The 20,813-nt window shown below is 39.6% G+C and overlaps 1 protein-coding gene across 1 annotated transcript in view; it reads left to right on the forward strand.

Annotated features, from left to right (window-relative positions):
* The window catches only part of LOC134673571 (nephrin-like), a 220,784-nt gene that overhangs the window by 93,022 nt on the left and 106,949 nt on the right, over positions 1 to 20,813 (forward strand). The window contains exons 2-3 of the mRNA XM_063531569.1: positions 5,363 to 5,495; positions 16,480 to 16,685. Of these exons, the coding sequence (XP_063387639.1) occupies positions 5,363 to 5,495; positions 16,480 to 16,685 (339 nt within the window). The remainder of the gene's footprint in view (positions 1 to 5,362; positions 5,496 to 16,479; positions 16,686 to 20,813) is intronic.

Genomic DNA, 20,813 nt, shown 5'->3' on the forward strand with positions numbered 1-20,813 from the left:
ATACAAGAGCCTTCCATTAATGTTTTTTTTCATCAATTCATCAAGTGCCTGCTCTGCTCTGAAAACTTAAGCTACCTACATGAATCAGTAAAATGTTTCCAAAAGTTCAAAAACGTCAAGGACTAAAGTTCAAAGTGAACACCAGGGACGACCTTCTGGTTCCAAACACTGCTAAAATCGTTTTCGTTGAGACTTGGAAAAAGTTGCGTTTGGTTGAGGCCGATTATGTTGCAATAATTTGATGTGATTTTAATTTTATTTTGATACGACCTTCAACTCTCTTCTTCTCTTTTTCTTTTTTTTCTTTTTTTTTTCTTTCTCTTTTTCTTTCTTTTGAAAGTCGTGATTCAACGAATGTTAGTCACGCTGATTGGTGTTTTTTTTCGCTTGCAGTAGTGGGTCAAACGTAAAGTGTCATTCCATGGAACTTGCTAACTATACGTTTGTAAACAAACCGCCATACTGATGACCGAGTTGCCAGTTGCCAATTGATGCTCGTAATAAAGAAAAAAAAATCATTCAGTGACTTTCAATATGGCGGCTTGTTTTCATAGTTTGCAAGTTCTATAGAATGACACTTTATGCATGAACGACAGTCAATAAGCACGCGACGCTGGCGCCAAAATTACACACTTATTTACAATACAGGCATTTACAATTCGGACGTGCTATTTATCTCTAGTTTTGCTTAGAAAACCTCGTTGACAGTGCTTACGAAATGCAATCAAGAGATTCAAGTGCAGGCATCTCGCTCGCACTTATTAGTGTGAGTAAGATGCTTAATGACATGACAAGGTCGTATCAAAATAAGATGGAAACTATATCAAATAGTCACAGCAGAATCGGCCGTCTTGTAATAGGGTTTGATTCAACTTCCTTGTTTGTTCTAAATTAGATTGCGAAATGTACAGTCAGTCTCAGAAGTCTCGGAGTACTTAAAGTTATTCGTTCATATTAGTACAGTCAAAGGAAAACAGAGGGAAAGGGGACGGGAAGGAAATTTCGTTATTTACTTCTTCGCTATGAAACCTACACAAAATAACGAAATTTATTTGTAATTTTTGCTGTTTGGTTTCCATTGCACAATTGTAATTATCAATCTCATCAATGAAACTGTTTGCACAGATTTACTTATGTTAATAAATTGATTAAATTATCATTATAATAATTATTTACTATCAAAATTAGGTATGACTGGTAATTATTAGTTAATCATTTTTCTAAATGTGAAAGCTACCTAGTGATATTAGCCAAGGAGCTGTCCATAAATTAAGTCATCGATTTTTGACGATTCTCCCCCCCCCTCCTAAAATCATCCAAAAATCATGCTTCGAATGACACCGTTCCCTCCTACGTTATGCTACCATCATCCGATGTCCAGGGGGCCTCCTAATTTGAAATGACGTAATTTATGAATAGCCCCTAAAGAAAGTAAGACGCAAATTTTCGTTCTATTTTTCTGGATTTACTCCCAATGTCAATATGCAAGCTAAGGCCATATTAATATCTAGATAGAAATAATAAAATCTGACCGACACCCGACACCCTGCCGATTCTCCCATCCAGTGGAGCCTGTCGTGACAGGTGTCAAGTGTCGTGCGTGTCGAGATGGTGACGGGCTGTCAGCGGCATTCGAATTTGAATTTCAAATTGATTTGTTATTTTCCAGCACTGTAAACTTGCCTATCATAGCCTAAAGTAAAGTGTGCTTAAAAAAATGCTCAGTTTTTGCAAAACAGTTCTTATTGTCTTACCCCTTATTCATAAACGTTTAGCAAGCCGATAATAATCGTTTGTCCCTTTCCATCATACCAATACGTCGGAAAGGGACAAACGATTATTATCGGCTTGTCAACTTTAGTAAACGTTTATGAATAAGGGGGTTAATATTTAAGTCGCGATTCTCTGCCCGATGCGAACTTTAAGATACGTCAAATATTACGGCTAGATACGATATGTATTAGATATGTCAGTGTCAAAATAAACGTCACATTTGACACTGACATATCTAATTCGTATCTTATCTAGCATAAATATTTGACGTAGGTATCTTAAATTTCGAATAGGGCCGTCTTTCCATTAAGGCCCCGTGGGTTCAGGTTCTTCTCTCACTCTCACTGAGCGTAAGCTTGAGCGAGACGGCTGCGTGCCCGGGATCTTAGATATCATATTTTTGAATTGTTGTTTTATTAAGTTTTTAGCAAAAAAGTAATCGGAATCATGTTCGACCAAATATAAAATGGCACAGTATATTTAGAAGCAATTTTCATTTGTTTTTAGCTTTTGTGCAAAAATGTTACTTTTTTTTCTGTGCTCGTCTTAAAAAGACCCAGTTTCAAAAAATCAGGTTTCAAATGGTGAACGTATATAATTGTGATCTAATAAAGCGCTATTTTCAAAAACTACTGGTTGAACCTACTGCATCATAATAAAATATTAGGTAATTAGGTACCAATAAATAAATAAATATTATAGGACATTTTTACACAAATTCACTAAGTCCCAGGTAAGCTCAAGAAAGCTTGTGTTGTGGGTACTCAGACAACGATATATATAATATATACTTAAACACATAGAAAACAACCATGACCATGAGGAACAAATATCTGTATAATAAATGCCCTTACCAGGATTTGAACCCGGGACCATCGGCTTCATAGGCAGGGTCACTCTACCCACTAGGCCAGACCGGTCGTCAACAGCACACACACACAGCTATTTTGTAAATCATCAATATTATAAAATTCGAAAGTGTGTCTGTATGTCGATTACTTCTTCATGTTAAAACCGCTGAATTGATTTAGTCGAAATTTGACAAAGAGATTGATTCAGTTCCGAGGAAGGACAAAGGATAGTTTTTATGACGAAAGTAAGTACAGAGGGAGACAATGGGGGGGGGGGGGGGGGGTGGAATTTAAGCATTGCTCAAATTGAATGATTGCCATTAGAATTTATCCAGGCGCTATACTTACTCTACTGCATGCTGTTACTAATTCCACGCAGACAAAGTCGCTAGTACCTATTTAAATAAATACCGGCGAATCATTTAGTTAGTTCACACCGTTCGCACTACTCAGGAACAAATATCTATATCATCATACAAATTAATGCCTTTACCAGGATTTGAACCCGGGACCATCGGCTTCATAGGCAGGGTCACTACCCACTAGGCCAGACCGGTCGTCAACAGCACACACACACAGCTATTTTGTAAATCATCAATATTATAAAATTCGAAAGTGTGTCTGTATGTCGATTACTTCTTCATGTTAAAACCGCTGAATTGATTTAGTCGAAATTTGACAAAGAGATTGATTCAGTTCCGAGGAAGGACAAAGGATAGTTTTTATGACGAAAGTAAGTACAGAGGGAGACAATGGGGGGGGGGGGGGGGTGGAATTTAAGCATTGCTCAAATTGAATGATTGCCATTAGAATTTATCCAGGCGCTATACTTACTCTACTGCATGCTGTTACTAATTCCACGCAGACAAAGTCGCTAGTACCTATTTAAATAAATACCGGCGAATCATTTAGTTAGTTCACACCGTTCGCACTAATTGCATAAACTTACTTACCTACTAATAAACAACTTTTGAGCTTTCACTTTCGCATTCCCTTTTGGTGAAAAATACGAAACACTTCGCTAAATGCAGCTAAAAAAACTCGTTAGCAAATTACCTTTTGTTGAGGGGTCTGCTATATTATTGCGTCCCAAGCATTCGACTCCTTCCTCCTGTGATTTTCACACTATACGTCAACCAAACTGATGACCGAGGTCATATAACTTTACTATCTCTCTTACTCTTGGCATGACCACGTAAGCATGAATGAGAAGTTTTACGACACCGGTCGTCATTTTGGTTGAGGGATAGTATAATACTAGCTCTTTCTGAGAGATTCTTTCTTATTTTTCTTTCGTGGTTTGATGGGCAATTCTGGGAACCTAATTCAATTTTTTGTTTGAAAGTGGCTGCCTTTTGTCTAAGTCCAGAGGATAAACTTGACTTTTAATAGGGTTAGATTGGTTTAATCACGATGTTTTACGAGAAATATCTAACACGAACGTACGACGAACGATGTCAGTCAAATTTTAGTTGGACGATAGCTCATTTGATCGGTCTAACGCCTACCTAAAATTACGTTGCCTGTATGACTGGGCAGAGAAAACCGTTTGTTACTAAATGCTGCATTTATAAAAGGTATTTTTGGATGTTTCGCTGTAGATAAATATTTAATAACATTAATTTTGAATAGATTTGCTTTGATTTTGTTCGATATTTTACAGTAAGTATTTTCCTTGTATGGATGTGGTGAAAATTTTTGTGTTTTATTCGGTGGCGAAATTCGTTTAAGACAAAACAGGAGCTGAGTTTTAAATATTTTAGGTAAATATACCCGTCTCGCTAACGGAAGCGGCTCCTAAAACTATTGCGATAAGGACAAGGCGAAAAATCCTGCGTAAAAATCTCAAAAATCGAGGTTTCGTACTCGACTGTTTCCTCCTCCAAAACTTAACCAATCGTAACCAAATTTGAAAATCTAAATGATTATGAAATTATCTGTGTCGAATCGTTTTTCTTTTTTGGCTAATTGATCCCAGTTTTGCTCCGAAACATGTCGCGCGAGTGACTTAAAACAAGTGCGTCTAAATCGTAAAATTATTCAATTTTGGTATCTTTCGCTTGCTCGGGTATCAATATTAGTACGAGAGGTTCCTCAAAAAACTTTTTTTTATCGAACTGTCTTTGTTGCCTGGTGTAACAACCTAATCACACAACTTTATCTCGGGAACGTTTATTAAATGCTTTGTCTGTTGTATGTCAGCTCGTTAGCCGCTGTTTGCTGAGCGACGAACGAGCTATCGCAACGCAATGCGAACATAATTTGTCAAAGGCTGTCTGCTTTAGCGTAGTGAAGAGGAAGGGGACGACCGACTCATTGTCCGCCCTGGATATTGATGCGGTCGAAAATATTTTTACATACTTTATTGTATGTTCACATGTGCCTTCGTTTGATTCTTTTTAAACCTATCTATTGAAGTTAGGAGCTTTGAAAAAAATTGTTCGGATTTTTTTCGACTCTTATACTAATTATAAAAAAGGAAGGGGCAAAGCTATAGTTATGCAATTAAACATTCATAAAAATATTTACTATAATTGTCAATATTCAGAGATGAGAATGAGATTTACGTTTGTATGAAGAAGCGGTCATCCCCCTTCCTCCTATGGCATTTATGTATGGGCAGAGGTACCCCCTATAGGTAATTTCCCCGCTGTAGGTACATTATTATTCAGCTAACTAGTGAATTACCTTAAAATAAAGTTTTATTCATTTTATACACTGGGCTTCTCTTGTTTCAGTACCAACAGCGAACGTCCAAGGAGTATTGGGGAAGAAAGCGGCGCTGCCTTGCGACATCCAGCCCCTCGCAGCTGGAGACCAGGTCTCCATGGTGCTGTGGTTCAAGGAGAGCGACGGGGAGCCGCTGTACAGGTACATTATGTCACAGCACCAACAGTGGAGTACGAAGAAAGGCTGCCGTGCGACATCCAGCCCCTCGCGGCTGGCGACCAGGTCTCCATGGTGCTGTGGTTCAAGGAGAGCGACCGGGAGCCGCTGTACAGGTACATTATATCACAGCACCAACAGTGGAGTACGAAGAAGGCTGCCGAGTGACATCCAGCCCCTCGCCGCTGGAGACCAGGTCTCCATGGTGCTGTGGTTCAAGTAGAGCGACGGGGAGCCGCTGTACAGGTACATTATGTCACAGCACCAACAGTGGAGTACGAAGAAAGGCTGCCGAGTGACATCCAGCCCCTCGCTGCTGGGGACCAGGTCTCCATGGTGCTGTGGTTCAAGGAGAGCGACGGGGAGCCACTGTACAGGTACATTATGTCACAGCACCAACAGTGGGGTACGAAGAAAGGCTGCCGAGTGACATCCAGCCCCTCGCGTCTGGAGACCAGGTCTCCGTGGTGCTGTGGTTCAAGGAGAGCGACGGGGAGCCACTGTACAGGTACATTATGTCACAGCACCAACAGTGAGGTACGAAGAAAGGCTACCGAGTGACATCCAGCCCCTCGCGGCTGGAGACCAGGTCTCCATGGTGCTGTGGTTCAAGGAGAGCGACGGGGAGCCGCTGTACAGGTACATTATATCACAGCACCAACAGTGGAGTACGAAGAAGGCTGCCGAGTGACATCCAGCCCCTCGCCGCTGGAGACCAGGTCTCCATGGTGCTGTGGTTCAAGTAGAGCGACGGGGAGCCGCTGTACAGGTACATTATGTCACAGCACCAACAGTGGAGTACGAAGAAAGGCTGCCGAGTGACATCCAGCCCCTCGCTGCTGGGGACCAGGTCTCCATGGTGCTGTGGTTCAAGGAGAGCGACGGGGAGCCACTGTACAGGTACATTATGTCACAGCACTAACAGTGGGGTACGAAAAAAGGCTGCCGAGTGACATCCAGCCCCTCGCGGCTGGAGACCAGGTCTCCGTGGTGCTGTGGTTCAAGGAGAGCGACGAGGAGCCACTGTACAGGTACATTATGTCACCGCACCAACAGTGGGGTACGAAGAAAGGCTGCCGAGTGACATCCAGCCCCTCGCGGCTGGAGACCAGGTCTCCATGGTGCTGTGGTTCAAGGAGAGCGACGGGGAGCCACTGTACAGGTACATTATGTCACAGCACCAACAGTGGGGTACGAAGAAAGGCTGCCGTGCGACATCCAGCCCCTCGCGGCTGGAGACCAGGTCTCCATGGTGCTGTGGTTCAAGGAGAGCGACGGGGAGCCACTGTACAGGTACATTATGTCACAGCACCAACAGTGGGGTACGAAGAAAGGCTGCCGTGCGACATCCAGCCCCTCGCGGCTGGCGACCAGGTCTCCATGGTGCTGTGGTTCAAGGAGAGCGACGGAGAGCCACTGTACAGGTACATTCATTGGTCTTTGAGTCTATTGCAGACCAAGCAGTGTCAGGTAGGCGACGTGTGACCACAAACGTGACCGTGGTGAGCGGATGTCGTGCTGATGACGCTATTTAGTCACTGGCACTCCCCGTATTGTTTTCAACGTGGCAAAGCCATCGTGGGTAAAGACCCCACAGACACTTCATTGCCTGGTACACAAAAGAACACACACAGGGTTGCCCAAGATCTGTGGCTCTTTCGATCTCACCAACTGGGTTCGCAGAAAAGACAAGTCGATACGCGCGTAGTCGGATCAGTTGCAGGTGCAGGATGGTACTGAGCCGCGTTTGTTTCAAGCTTTCCTTCCCTGTTGCTATCTCTTTCGTTAAACGGCAAGAGTACCACGTGCAGGCGAGACAAGATTGGGCACAAAGATGTTATTATTTACCCTTCCCAAGTTCAAACACTTGAATTCACGTTAGAACAGAAGAAACTATTGACAGTTTAATGATTACCAGACCCGTGTCACGTCAATTCTGTATCAGTTTACACGTGTCGATACAAAAGGTAAGGAGTTCGTCTTGTTAAGGTACTTATAGAAAAAAGTCACATAAGGACCCGTCTTAGACGTAGCGATAATTTTTTTCACATAAAAGGCTGCGTTTCTGACTTAAGCCAGTTAATCAGAAAAGACTATTGTGTTGTTGTTGTTGAATACAAAAAAGAAATTTGAAACAGGAAACGTAGTGATGCTTGTTACTTACACATTTAAGCAAAGTCTCCCGCCGCGTATGTCTGTTTGTGTGTATGTATGTTCGAGGTAAACTCGAAAACTACTCAACGGACTTTCATGCAGTTTAACCTACCTACCATAGAAAGATTCTTGAGGAAGGTTTAAACAAGTTGTTATGGTTTTATGTAACCCGAGGCGGGTCGCTAGTTACACATAAAATAAGAAAAGAAAGATGCATAGTACCTATGAAAGGTCCCCCAATTCTGTCCCCTGCGGAAGGGTGCCCATCAGGCTGGCTACATAATTGATAACTACATAATTTTCCGTTCCTTTTTTCATTCCAACCAAAACAAGATTTATAATCGCTTGGCTGTCCGCTGCAGACAAAGCCACGGCCTTAGGCCCAAGGTAGACAATTTGTCAACCAATTTACATATGTAAAAGTCCCCAGCATTATTGGCCGAATTTCACCTTCCCATACAAACGGAGTTTCGTTCTCGTTAAACTTCGTGTTGGATTGTAATGAAACTTTGGACATACAATGACATGAAGTATATCTATGCTTGTAATTAGTTCATATAGCTGTACTTTATAAAACAACCGAAATAGAGCAAAACAAGTTTTGTATTAACTGAATTGTACCTACTGTAAAAACTTAAATTAACTGTATTTTTATAACTATGGTATCTGAAGCTATATAAACTAATTACAGGCACAGATATACCACAGCCTGGGCGGCTACCGCGAAAACCGAAATTCGCAAATTGCGGGGATCTTTCTCTTTTACTCCAATGAAGGCGTAATTAGAGTGACAGGGAAAAATCCCCGCAATTGACGATTTTCGGTATTGGCGGTAGCCCTACTGGTGACCGGACGGACAGCGGAATCTTAGTAATAGGGTCCCGTTTTTTCCCTTTGGGTACGGAACCTTAAATTAGACATCGAAATAAAAATAGGCCAATATTCGTTAAGGTTTATCTTTTTTTATTTGAAGAGAATAATAAATTTATCTTGTTTTGATGCGACTTTGAAGATCTGTCACAGTGATTGGTGCATGCGAAAAGCAATGAAAGTTGTACGTGACTTGCGCGCCGATCAATCACTGAAAATATTTAAAGCATTTAAACCCTCCTTCAATATTTATCATTTTAAAAATATAGTAACCAGAGCCGCTGTTGAATACAAAAAGATTAACTGCTGTAACTATTCTAACTTCAAGATATTCACAAGAGACGACACGTTCTAGATACGTTATAGTTTAGATGTCAACTAGTTCTCTTTTGCAGCACAATTCGGGCAACTAATGTCACTTTTACGTTAAATAGAGTAAGATGTCTATTAGATGTGAATTAGATCTCATAGTCTTAGTCATAATATATCCTATGGAAATCGTTCAAGAGTATCTCCAGCATCGTGCAAATGTCAAATTTGACAGGTTAGATCTTAAACATATCATTATCGTATCTTGGTGATGTCTAAAAGATGTCTAATAGATGTCTATTTCATAATCCGAATCGGGTCCTAAACTTTTCAATATTAATAACCTAATCAAATCTCTTTTTATTAATATTGGCATGAAATACGAATTGCGTGTGAATTCAGCAAAAGTTCGTTCCCTAAATGAACTCTCGTAATAAATATTTGAGGTTTTCTGCCGTCTGAGACAAAAAGAAGTAATATCGGCTGTCACATCTGCTTGAAAGATATTTATTCAAATATTAATAAGTTTTCGAGATGTCAAAAAGTATTTTACTTTTGTTTTATTTATTTATTATAAATTGGTACTTTCGAGCAACACCGAAGGGAGTCGCCTTTTGCACTATTTCCCCTCTACCGAGGTACGAGATCAACTGTGATTACTTAGGGTAGCATTCCATTTCTGACCGCAGCCAGGCTTCGCTCACTCCGCGATTTCGTCGCTTTGCTACAGGTAGCTAAAACTACATTCGTTCCACACCAATTTTGGGGAAAGCCATAAGCCACGCGTGGCGCCTCCTAGCGGCCATATCTGTCCTGATCGTGGACAGACAACACACGACAAGGATCAGAAGACTCACTAGTCTTCTGTACCTAGTACTATTATTTATTCTGTGCCGCCGCTGCACTACTAGTACGAACGCGTCGGCTTTATTCTCAATTTCCATAGTAAAATGAATGGTAGTGCTGCTGTCGTTGGAAATGAACTGTCACCTTTATAGAGTCACGAGCTCGAAGCTCGCCCGAGGTGGAAAAACGTTCCATTTTTCCTTTATTTCAAATATTGTGATTTCATTAACAGATGGTTCGTCGTACAAAGTTAACACGTTCGCTGCGGCAGTCCATTTAATTAAGACGAAAGGAGATCGCGCTAAAACGCTTTCCCTTACAAATGTAGTCACAATTTTCCTCTCTGGATATTAACATTAAAGAAAATATTTTTACACAATTTGACATATGTAGCTCTACTATCAGTTGGCAGAGTATTTTTCACTTACTTTCAGTGAATAAACGTGCCGTGAGTCACGTTTTACGTTTCTTTACGGTCTTATGTACCTAACTTCACTCCACTCCAAACGATGCTGTCCCTTTCTAAGTATACTAAAAAACAGAGCAAGAGTTATCGGAGTTTTATACAGCGCCTCTAGGATTCACCTAAGGAACTAACTAACAAAATTGACACATTTTCTCACGTCTACGTAATTTACTATCTATGCATCTCGCTCTCGCATATTAGTGCAAGTGAGATGCACAGAAAGTAATGTTACATATACTGATGGTAGCCGTGAATATAGAGGTTAGAGGTAAGGAGAATCCTTTATGACTTTATGAGAAAACTCCTTTAAGGGAGAATATTTGCAAAAACTGGGCACGCTGTCAGCTATTATAATTTTTCTAAATCTCTCCAGAGTAGCGAAAAAAGGAAAACCCATAAACCTAGTTTCTCATTGTATGTTGTATCAATACCGTACTAAAAATCATGGAGAATGGAAGATACTCGTATTTATATACAAGTGGAAAAACGTTTTCTCTTTTTGTATGGACGATTACCTACGTATACTTCCCTCTTAAGGTTTTTGACGGACACTTTTTCATTATTAATTACACGGAGATTGTATTCCTTACCTCTACCATCCACTAAGAGCATTTAGAAGGGAGATGTCATCGCTGTCATTTTCTTTACAAAACAGTCCGCCGATTTTTGCGGGGGAGGGGACGTCAAATGTATTGCTATTTCTACATGATTTGTACGTATCGTACAAATAGCCATGTCGGTCCATACAAAAGTTTGCACAATTGTGCAAGTTTTTCGGCAGAGGGGTAAGTAATAATGTCAACAAAAAAATAAAGAGTATACCTTCGATACTACTACGACTATGATATTTGATTTATTCGGTTGTCAATATAAAACAAATGTAGGTGTTCTTTCTTCTCGTATGAGACGCCATTACTATGTAGTCTTGCTTGAGATTAATAAACATTACCTATATGGTGTTAAAACAAGCTTTTCTTTCCTGCTTGGAACCCTAATCCTAAATCCTAACAGTAAGCACTCAATGGCCACTCCAGTTATTAAATGCTCTAAGACCAGTTTTGTCCCTTTGTTACTGACTCAACCTTCATTCTACAATTTTTTAAAGATTTGACGTTGCCATAGTTACGAAAATAATAAACACATCAATATTAGTAAACAGTGTATAAATTAAAATATAATTGTATTCAAGACAAAAATTGCAAAATATGATAATTACGTAAACATCATTAATAATCGAGTTAAAATTATGACATTGCGTGTTAAAAAATAGGAAGCAAAGTATACGGCGCGATTATACAGGCTACTTTTGGCTACATATTTATTACCTATGATGAAAATAATACACACATGAGAAGAAATCTTAAAATATTAAAATAGGTATGTATTATAATGGTCCGCTTCAGTCCGCATCATGACAGCGGCCGTCTCCTACTGCTAAGTAACATTATCTAATAGAGTGTCCGGAAAGAGAAAAGTCGTGAAATTTAGGGGAGCCCATACATTATACCTACGACTCTTCTCTTTCCGCACAGACCCTATATCAGACCGTATGACCTTAATAGCGATTTTAATTTTATAGTACCTATATGATCTCGAGTATATTTCAGTGCCAAGCGCCCCATTTCCAATACAAAATGAACCCACGCAGCGGGTTTTTGGCAATAAATGTGTTTAAATCTTATTTAAATTTTCAGATTCAGAACCACCAGCAAAAGTTTTTGAAGAAAGTTTTATATTTCCTGTTACCAAGTTGACATGAAAAACGATTACCTAGGTACCAAACACAATAATTTGAACAACGGAAAATAAAATAATACTTACTTAGTAAAGAAAAATAAATAAACCCACAGAACATTTGTATGTTTTATTTTATATAAGATAATAATTCTTAATAAAATACGTAGCAATTCTTGTGTAAATATTATAATAGGTCTTGCGGTATGTCTTATTCTTACTATGTGTTATGTGCACCCAGCAACAAAAACAGCAACATGTCTATGTACCGCTCCTTGTATTGAGCCTTAATTCTTAATACATATGTAACTTCTACATGCATACGCATGCATACATGATGCAATCCGGGTTTTCATGGAAATGTTGTTTTCAATCAGCTTCTTGCCTAAAACCAAAAACTGCTCGTAAGCAATGTGATTTTCGCAAATGTAGCAGTAGAAATAGGAAAATATGATGTCAAGTATAACTCATTACCTTTGTACTAAATCAGCCTTTTATCGAACTATTAATTGATTTATCCCTTAAAGTTTTGCTTGAAGTTCACATACTGTTATAAATTTATACATATTACGTTGAAAATTGCATTGATATTCGTGAAAAATCTGCGTATTTGTTGTGTTTACAAGTTGACAGAAATGTCACGTTGGAAACGCACGTATTTTTCCATAACATCTGTCACGTTTACTCGCGTAAAGTATTTACGCAGAATAATTCTGGCTCAGTTTTCATTATATAATTAGAAAGAGAGCGTTTTAGGTGTGAAGTTAGGCAAGTATGGAAAACTCGCGTAAAAACGTTTGTAACTCATGGTACAAATTGAAATTTTTAGTTCTTTACGTGACCGGTAGAGGCACTGTACAATTACTCCATACATTTTCCTTAACTTTCTCACTATCTTCACTTCTCACTGTCATACACGGAACTCATAGTAGAGCTAATGTTCACGGCAGCTGTTATGGTCGCGCTGATAACGGAAACACCTTTTAAAACGAAACACAATTTTATTTACAGGAGAAAATTACACGACATAGGGTCTTGTTAAGACGAGGCTGTTTGTTAGACTGCTATGGTAACGTATAATTCCAATTCTTGTAAAGCGACAGGGTTCTAAATCCAAATATAAAATTATGAATATAAAACACAGTATAAAACCTCTTTACAAGAGCAGGATACGTCACACTCCCGAGCGGGAAGAACCGGAAGGTTAAGCTACTCCTATTAGTCCAAGATATAATCAAACAGGTGTTGTGGCAACCTTCTGGCTCGTGTTGATCGTACCTCATTGGTCACATTACGCTCATTGCTCTCATTTGTCTCAGTTTGTATTTTTTGTTCAGTAGAGTCAGTATCAACTAGCCTAAAAGACGAGTCAAGTCTGTCATCCGAGTTTAACTCCAGTGGAAAAATGCGTTGAACAGGTCTTACCTTTGTTCCGGCTGCAGTTCTAACATGAACCACTCTACTAACGCCATCAGCACCAGGGTAAACCTCTTCAATTATGGCCAGTGGCCATGCCACATACTTGTCTTCAGTCTCCACCAAGACGACGTCTCCAGGCTGAAGTTGTACAGGTCCATTCCGCTCACGCTTTTGTATGAGTGAACTTATGTACTCGTCCCTCGTAACGGCCTTCTTCGTTGATCTTGATGTTCTCTTCGAAGGATCTGAGGACTTCTTCATCGCTACCTTGGTTGCTTGTACCGCGGGATCGTTGATACCTATCGCCTCCAAAGACCATAAATCTGAAAGATCAACCTTTGTTAAGCAATGGAAGGTCGTCGTCGAGTTTGTCATGGAACTGTAAACCCCTGTTATTGGACCTTGAATGGTCCACCCAAATTTCGTCTTTATAGCAGTCAAGTTATTTTCTAACTGTATTATGTCGCCTGTAAGTAATAAACCGGAATAGTCAGCACCAATCAGTAAACCTACCTCGTCAGGAGAATCGGTCATTGAGTCGTTCAAATTTATATTTTGTTGACGTAGTTGCTCTAATAATACTGAAGATCTTATTTTAGGTAAAAGATTACAAATATTTGATTGTTGTACAACAGATAAATTCATAGAAAAGTTGTTTTCGACATTTTTGACGCATATGTCAAACACGTCGTAGACTTCTTTTTTCGTTACGAACCCGCCGAACAAACAGTTTGTAATTGCCTCTTTTCTGGTAGATTTTAATCCGAGCTTCTGTACTAGGTCTTTCCTTATGTGAGACCTTTGTGAACCATTGTCAATAAATGCTCTTACACAGACCTCCTTCTTGTCGTGCACAAGTTTCACCATCACGGTTTGCAGTATAGTTGTACTTGCCGATTCTTGTAAACACGCCATGTTGTTGGATGTCTCCGACTGGTTATTGTTGCTGCTTTGCTCCGCTGGAATGTCTGCGCACATAATTGTAAAATGACGCTTTTTGCAGAAAAGACATTTTGGGAAAGACTTGCATTTCTTTGCAATATGGTTGCCTTTCAAGCAAATTAAACAGGCTTTCTTATCTTTGATGAATTCAATACGATCACTCACTGTCATTTTGGCCGCTTTGTAGCACTCGACGGCAAAGTGGTTATCCTTGCTACACCATATGCACGACGTAGATGTCTCGCCTTGTCTCCCTGAAGCTTCTTTCTTACGCTTATTGGCTTCTGTCAACTGCACAAAACAAGCGGTGGGTGGCTTTGGCTCTGCCAGGGTAGCCTCTTCTATTTTAGTTCTGGCTAGCTTGATCCTTTCCTCTGATTCCACCTCTTGTCTCAGGAACTGCATCAGGTTGGCTAGGTCCCTGGAGTCAGATCGACTGCGGTGCCACGCACGAAGTACACTTTCAGGTAGTGCCGACTCTATCATAGGGAATAGCATTGAGGCGAATTTGTCTTTTGTTACGCCTAATGTCTCCAATGCTTGCAGGTGCGTTTGCAGGTTATCGTATAAATTCGATAATTGTTTCTGTTCTCCTCTTTGTTGCATCATAGTAAGTAGTCCTCTTACGTACGTTTCTATCAGGATGTCGTCTCTAGCGAATCTAGCCTTCAATGCCTCTATTGCCTTGCTGTAGTTTTCCGCGCAAGGCGGATAGCTTTCTACAAGCTGGCGTGCACTGCTGTTAGGAGTCATTGATTGTAGAAGATACTGGTACTTATCTGTATTATCCATGAGTGTATCTTCGTGTATTTTCTTGAATTGGCCCCAAAATGACAGCCATGACTTGACGTTCCCGTCGAACTTGACTAGCTCTAACTTAGGCAACTTGAGTCTTCGCTGTTTGCCAGGCTCCAGGTCTGTAGATTGCGCTGAATGTAGCGACGACGCACTACTGATGCGAGGAAGAGATTTTGGAAAGAGGGCTTTTATTTGATGCCAACGTATCTTGTATTGCATCGCCTTTTCCTGGTCTGCTTGATACAGTTCCTCATCAAATTCTTTTTCCTCAACCCATAAATCCCTCAATGCGGCTTCCGCTTCGAACAATGTCGATGCCGCATCGGACAAGAGGTCGAAAATCTGCGGTGAGGCAGGGTCCTTGCTCTCTACCGCCTTCGCCGCCTTGTCTGCGAGTATTGTGAATTCCCGTCTGTATTGGGTCCGTTTTCGTTTCCACGCTTCCATATTAATTATTATGCACGGTCGCCAGATGTTATGGTCGCGCTGATAACGGAAACACCTTTTAAAACGAAACACAATTTTATTTACAGGAGAAAATTACACGACATAGGGTCTTGTTAAGACGAGGCTGTTTGTTAGACTGCTATGGTAACGTATAATTCCAATTCTTGTAAAGCGACAGGGTTCTAAATCCAAATATAAAATTATGAATATAAAACACAGTATAAAACCTCTTTACAAGAGCAGGATACGTCACAGCAGCTATCATATAGGTATGCACCTTTGTTTGTTTGATTTTATTTTCGAATTTCAATTATTATAAAACATAACATTTATTAATTTGTGTGGATCTGTATCGCTTCATATAATATTCATAACATTTAAGAAAGTCAAACGAAAGGCATAGCTGTATCTAATACACGAAAAATTGTGTAAAAATATTTTTCTTAATGTCAATTATCCAGAGAGGAAAATGGGGACTACGTTTGTATGGTGAAGCGGTCGTCGACTATCCTCTTAACATTCAGTTGGTAGTTAGCTGCTGTACCTATATCAAAGTAGGTAAGTTTGACGAAATATAAAGTGAGCCGTTCTCTCAAACAAGTTTGAACAAGATCATCTCACTTCAGGTGCATTCTTATACACTTCTCTGGGCCCGATTCGGATTTTGAAATAGACATGTATTAGATATCTTTTAGACATCACCAAGATACGATAACGATATGTTTAAGATCTAACCTGTCAAATTTGACATTTGCGCGATTCTGGAGATACTCTTGAACGACTTAGAGATCCAATTCACATCTAATAGATATCTTACTCTGTCTAACGTAAAAGTGATATTAGTTGCCCGAATTGCGCTGCAAAAGAGAACTAGTTGATATCTAAACTATTACGTATCTAAAATGGATCTAGTACGTGTCGTCTCTTGTGAATATCTTGAAGTTCGAATACGGCAGTCTGTTTAATTCGTTCTTTTGTCCCCAGCTACGACGTGCGCGGTCGCCTGGCCTCGCAGCCCAAGCTCTGGTCCTCGCCCGCCGGCTTTGGGTCCCGCGCGTACTTCCGTGCGGCCTCGACGGCCGTACTCCTGGTTGAGGCCGTGGCGGCCTCGGACGCTGGAATGTACCGCTGCAGGGTGGACTTCAAGAACTCGCCTACGAGGAACATGAGGCTTAACTTTACAGTTATAAGTGAGTATTTTAATAGTTAAGTATTTGTTTTACAAGTTGTTGTTTAACCGCTCGTGCTAATATTGATACCCGAGCAGGCGAAAGATTCCAAAATTGAACCGTGAACGTAGCGAGTGGTTCGAAAAATGGAATCTTGAGCGTTGCGGGGGTTCCAAAGCACGACGGTTAAACAAAATTTGCCCCCGAGTGAAACACAAAATTTTTCACCACACCAACCCGAAGCAAATATTAAACGTAAAATATCATATTAAATGAAACCAAATCAAATCCAAATGAATGTTATTAAATATTTATCATCCAAAATCATCATTTAAAAGTCAATTCTACCAGCAAACATAAGAAAACATCTCTACATTTGCATCTGATTACTTTGCCTCACATGTGAATAAAATGCAACTTTGCTATCAGTTTTTGAAGTGCAAAGTCAGCCTTTCCTAGCTGGTGTGGTGAAAAATATATTTGCTACTCGTAAGAATGGTCGCTGGCTTTTACATAACCGATATGAAGACAGAACTTTTATTTGTACAGCGGAGCGAAATGGAAGCGTTTTTCTGTTATTCATAAAAGGTTTTTTGTTTCATAAATAATTAGTTTCAAACAAGACTAATTTGGCTACACGATTACATAATATTCGCTCAAGAGGAAATCGATTTGACCTTCGAATATAGGAAGCTTTGAACGCCATTTTTTTCTTCTTAAGGTACCTTTTAACCTGGCGCCCCTAGGCTAAGATATTCCGCAAGATTTTAGTATTTACACCGACCGAGGCGAGGTCAGACCCGATCGCTATAACATAAATATCAATGTTACCTATATGTTAGATGTCAAAGGAATCTAAAACTAAAGCCCCATTTAGACAGTTCAAGAACTTGCATGCGGTTTTCGTTACATTGCTGTATTTGGTCGATCTACTGAATTCATTATACTCTGTAGTTATCAATGCATCGAATATTGTATGCAAGTTCTCGCGCCGTGTAAAATGGGGCTTTATACACTGGAGTTACAGTTCATATTTAAGATGGCACAGCTTGGCAGCGGCAAACTCATGTATGCGTACTCGTATGCGAGTAGCTGTCCTCAGCTGTCATGCATCACCTGCTCCGGCGCAGAATAAATAACAGTACTAGGTTCATATGTAGGTTCCTCTAACAAAACGCGTATGAGACAGATATGACCGCAAGGTGGCGCAAGCGCGAGCAGGCGTCCCTTCCGTAGCGGCGGTGCGAAACAACTGCTGCTGTTAGACACCAAAATTGGTGTACGCCGCATGTACTTGTAGCGACGCGATGAAATCGCGGAGTGAGCCACGCCTAGTTCACAGTGTTGCCAACTTGGCATAAATGATGCCAGATCTGGCATATTTTCACTCGCTTTGGCACCAAAATTTTCCATTTAGCATCTGGCATATTTTTTAGCATAATTTAGTCTAAGCCAAGTTTGCACCAACTTGGCAGCAACAATATGCGCCATTGCCTTATGTGGTTCATATTTTCATATGAATTTTGACTTTTGTGGACGGATGGACGTCAACGGACTATATAAAGTTGGTCAAGCAGATCTTGTCAGTAGAAAAAGGCGATAAATTTGAAAAATGTATGTGTTTTAAGTGTCTAATTTCAAGTGATATTTTAGCATTTTTTTAGCATAGGTGTTTCAAAAATCTTTGGCATAATTAGACATTAGTCTAGCATTTTTTCAAAATCCGAGTTGGCAACACTGCTAGTTCAAGTCGGACTCGTTTGGCTGAAATATCCGCAAAAGTGCAATGAAGCCAGTAGAGTTTTTAAATATGTAGCGCTTTTTTAGATCATAAGACGGTTGAGAAAAATATAAAGTGCAATCTTGAGGCCTTTCTCTGCTAACTTTATCGATTCCACACTAGATTTAACAATTTTCGCTCGGTAAAAAAAACACGAACACGGGGGCCGATTTTAAGTACCTACTAGTATAGATACTTATATCTATACTCTTTGGTACCACATTATCTGTCTTCTCACTCATTCAACTGGGAGGAGGTAATTAAGGTGATAATGATAAGGATCGTGAAATAATCATTATATAATATATATATTATTATATATATATATATATATATATATAGTTCTTTTTATAGTTTGGTTTTTTGTAGGTAAGTATATTTTAAGTTTGTATTTTTATTTTATTTCTAGTTTTAACTTTAGTTTTAATATTGTATCCAATATAAGTATTTTCTTTATCAAATATAAGTATAGCTGACTGTACATGCTAAGATTGGCGTCCCAAGACTATGGGACATCAACGGAAAGTACCTTAAATATCATTATAATAGATAATTAACAGAAAAAGGGTGTTAGATTATAAATCATTTTGATGTCAAAATGTAGGTAAGTTTGAATTGGCCTCCGTGATTTTGAATGTGGAATGCCAACAGTTTACCAAGAATTTCGGTATTAGCTTGCCTTACTCTAAATTCTGTTAGTCATTTTGACAGCAGAGTTAGGTTAGATAGGCTATACTTTGTGCCAAAAATAGATTCTACACGAGGATCTGTTTTTGGCAGTCAATCTTTAATTTTAATTACCTACTGGTCGAGACAGCTGGGCCCTGGGGACGGCAGGCACGAGAGCTTTTCAGGGAGCTTGGAAAGCGCTTCAGAGAAAAGGGGAATGATCCCCGTTCTGAGTCATGGCTTGTCCAACAGGTCTCCATCGCCATACAGCGGGGTAACGCTGCTAGTGTGATGGGGACCTTTGGACCCGGCATGGCTCAGAACGGGTTTTAGTTTCTTAAGTTTTATACATACATAATACATATGTAAAATTGAATAAATTTTGTGTTTGTTATTACCTACTTATATATTAAAAAAATATGTTAACGGATTATGTTTCATAATAATATAATGAATTTATAAATGCCTACATTTCGGACCCTCTACTGGCTTTTCTTTGTCCGAGATGGTCAATTCACTGTATTTTATTTTAACTATGGTATCTAAAGCTCATCTGAACCTACATAAACTAATTAGGTGCATATAATATACCTACCTTATCCTATTACAAGTAGGTACAAAGTTTAAGAGCAATCTAGTTAGAGCGGTTTCGCAGTACGTCCTATCCGAATCCAATCCGAACCCGTGAAAATATGGTCCGTAGTAGCCGTAGAACTATTTCTATGGGTTTATATTTTCACGGGTTCGGATCGGATTCGGATCGGACGTAGTGCGAAACCACTCTTAGTCGTTTTAAAATGAGAACGTGTCTCTATATTATATGGTATGGTACCCACACTTAACTTAAAAATATTTTCTTATAACTTTAATAAGGTAAACGTGCTAGTGCTCGACATGCTAATGCCCAATAGATGACACCCTGCTGTCACCTCTATTGACAATGACTTAAGTTTCAAGATGACATGTACACTAAGAGAAAAATCATCACCAGGAATTAAAAAACAGTTCTGTAGGTACTGGGGGACAAAATGAAGTTTTAGTAATAATTATGGACGTTTCACTATTTCTGTAAAGTTTATTTATTTCTACAAACAGGTCAGTAATCCCAAATATAATTTCAACAAACAGATAATAGAAATTGCAAGAACTAATAGAAATTGCAAAAGTCAATTTGTCCCTATTATGTATAACTCTCCTTGTCCTCGGATTAAGTTTTTTTTTGTGATTCTGAGTGTATTTTTGTTGTACTTTTCTCTCAGTGAACTTGGACCGCGTCGAGCACCAGTACGTAAAACCTTATCTAGGACCACCACCAACCAGGAGCTCAAGGTTTTCTGGAAGATATCGCTCTTTAGCGATATGTCCTCCTGTTGCCTACCTCTGTCTTTATGTATTATGTGCGTTTCCTTTTTGAGGAAACGTAGAAGAAGCCACGTGACGTCGCCCCATTTCCTCTTAAAAGTAATACAGAATAATTTCAATTACGTTCGACTGTACGCGTAACACAAGCGCAGCCAATTTGCGAAGTAACTTCAAGTGAAGAACAATAAAAGCTCTTCGGAGTATAATTTTATTTCATTAACGTTACTTTCAGAAGAATAGGTATATGTAGGATATTTATGAACAAATACAGGCTTGACTTGATGGAGTCGGCATCCTGTTATTTATAATGTTATATTAATTATAATGTAACGTAACGG

This window comes from Cydia fagiglandana, chromosome 18 (assembly GCF_963556715.1).
Source record: "Cydia fagiglandana chromosome 18, ilCydFagi1.1, whole genome shotgun sequence".
Lineage (NCBI taxonomy): Eukaryota > Metazoa > Arthropoda > Insecta > Lepidoptera > Tortricidae > Cydia > Cydia fagiglandana.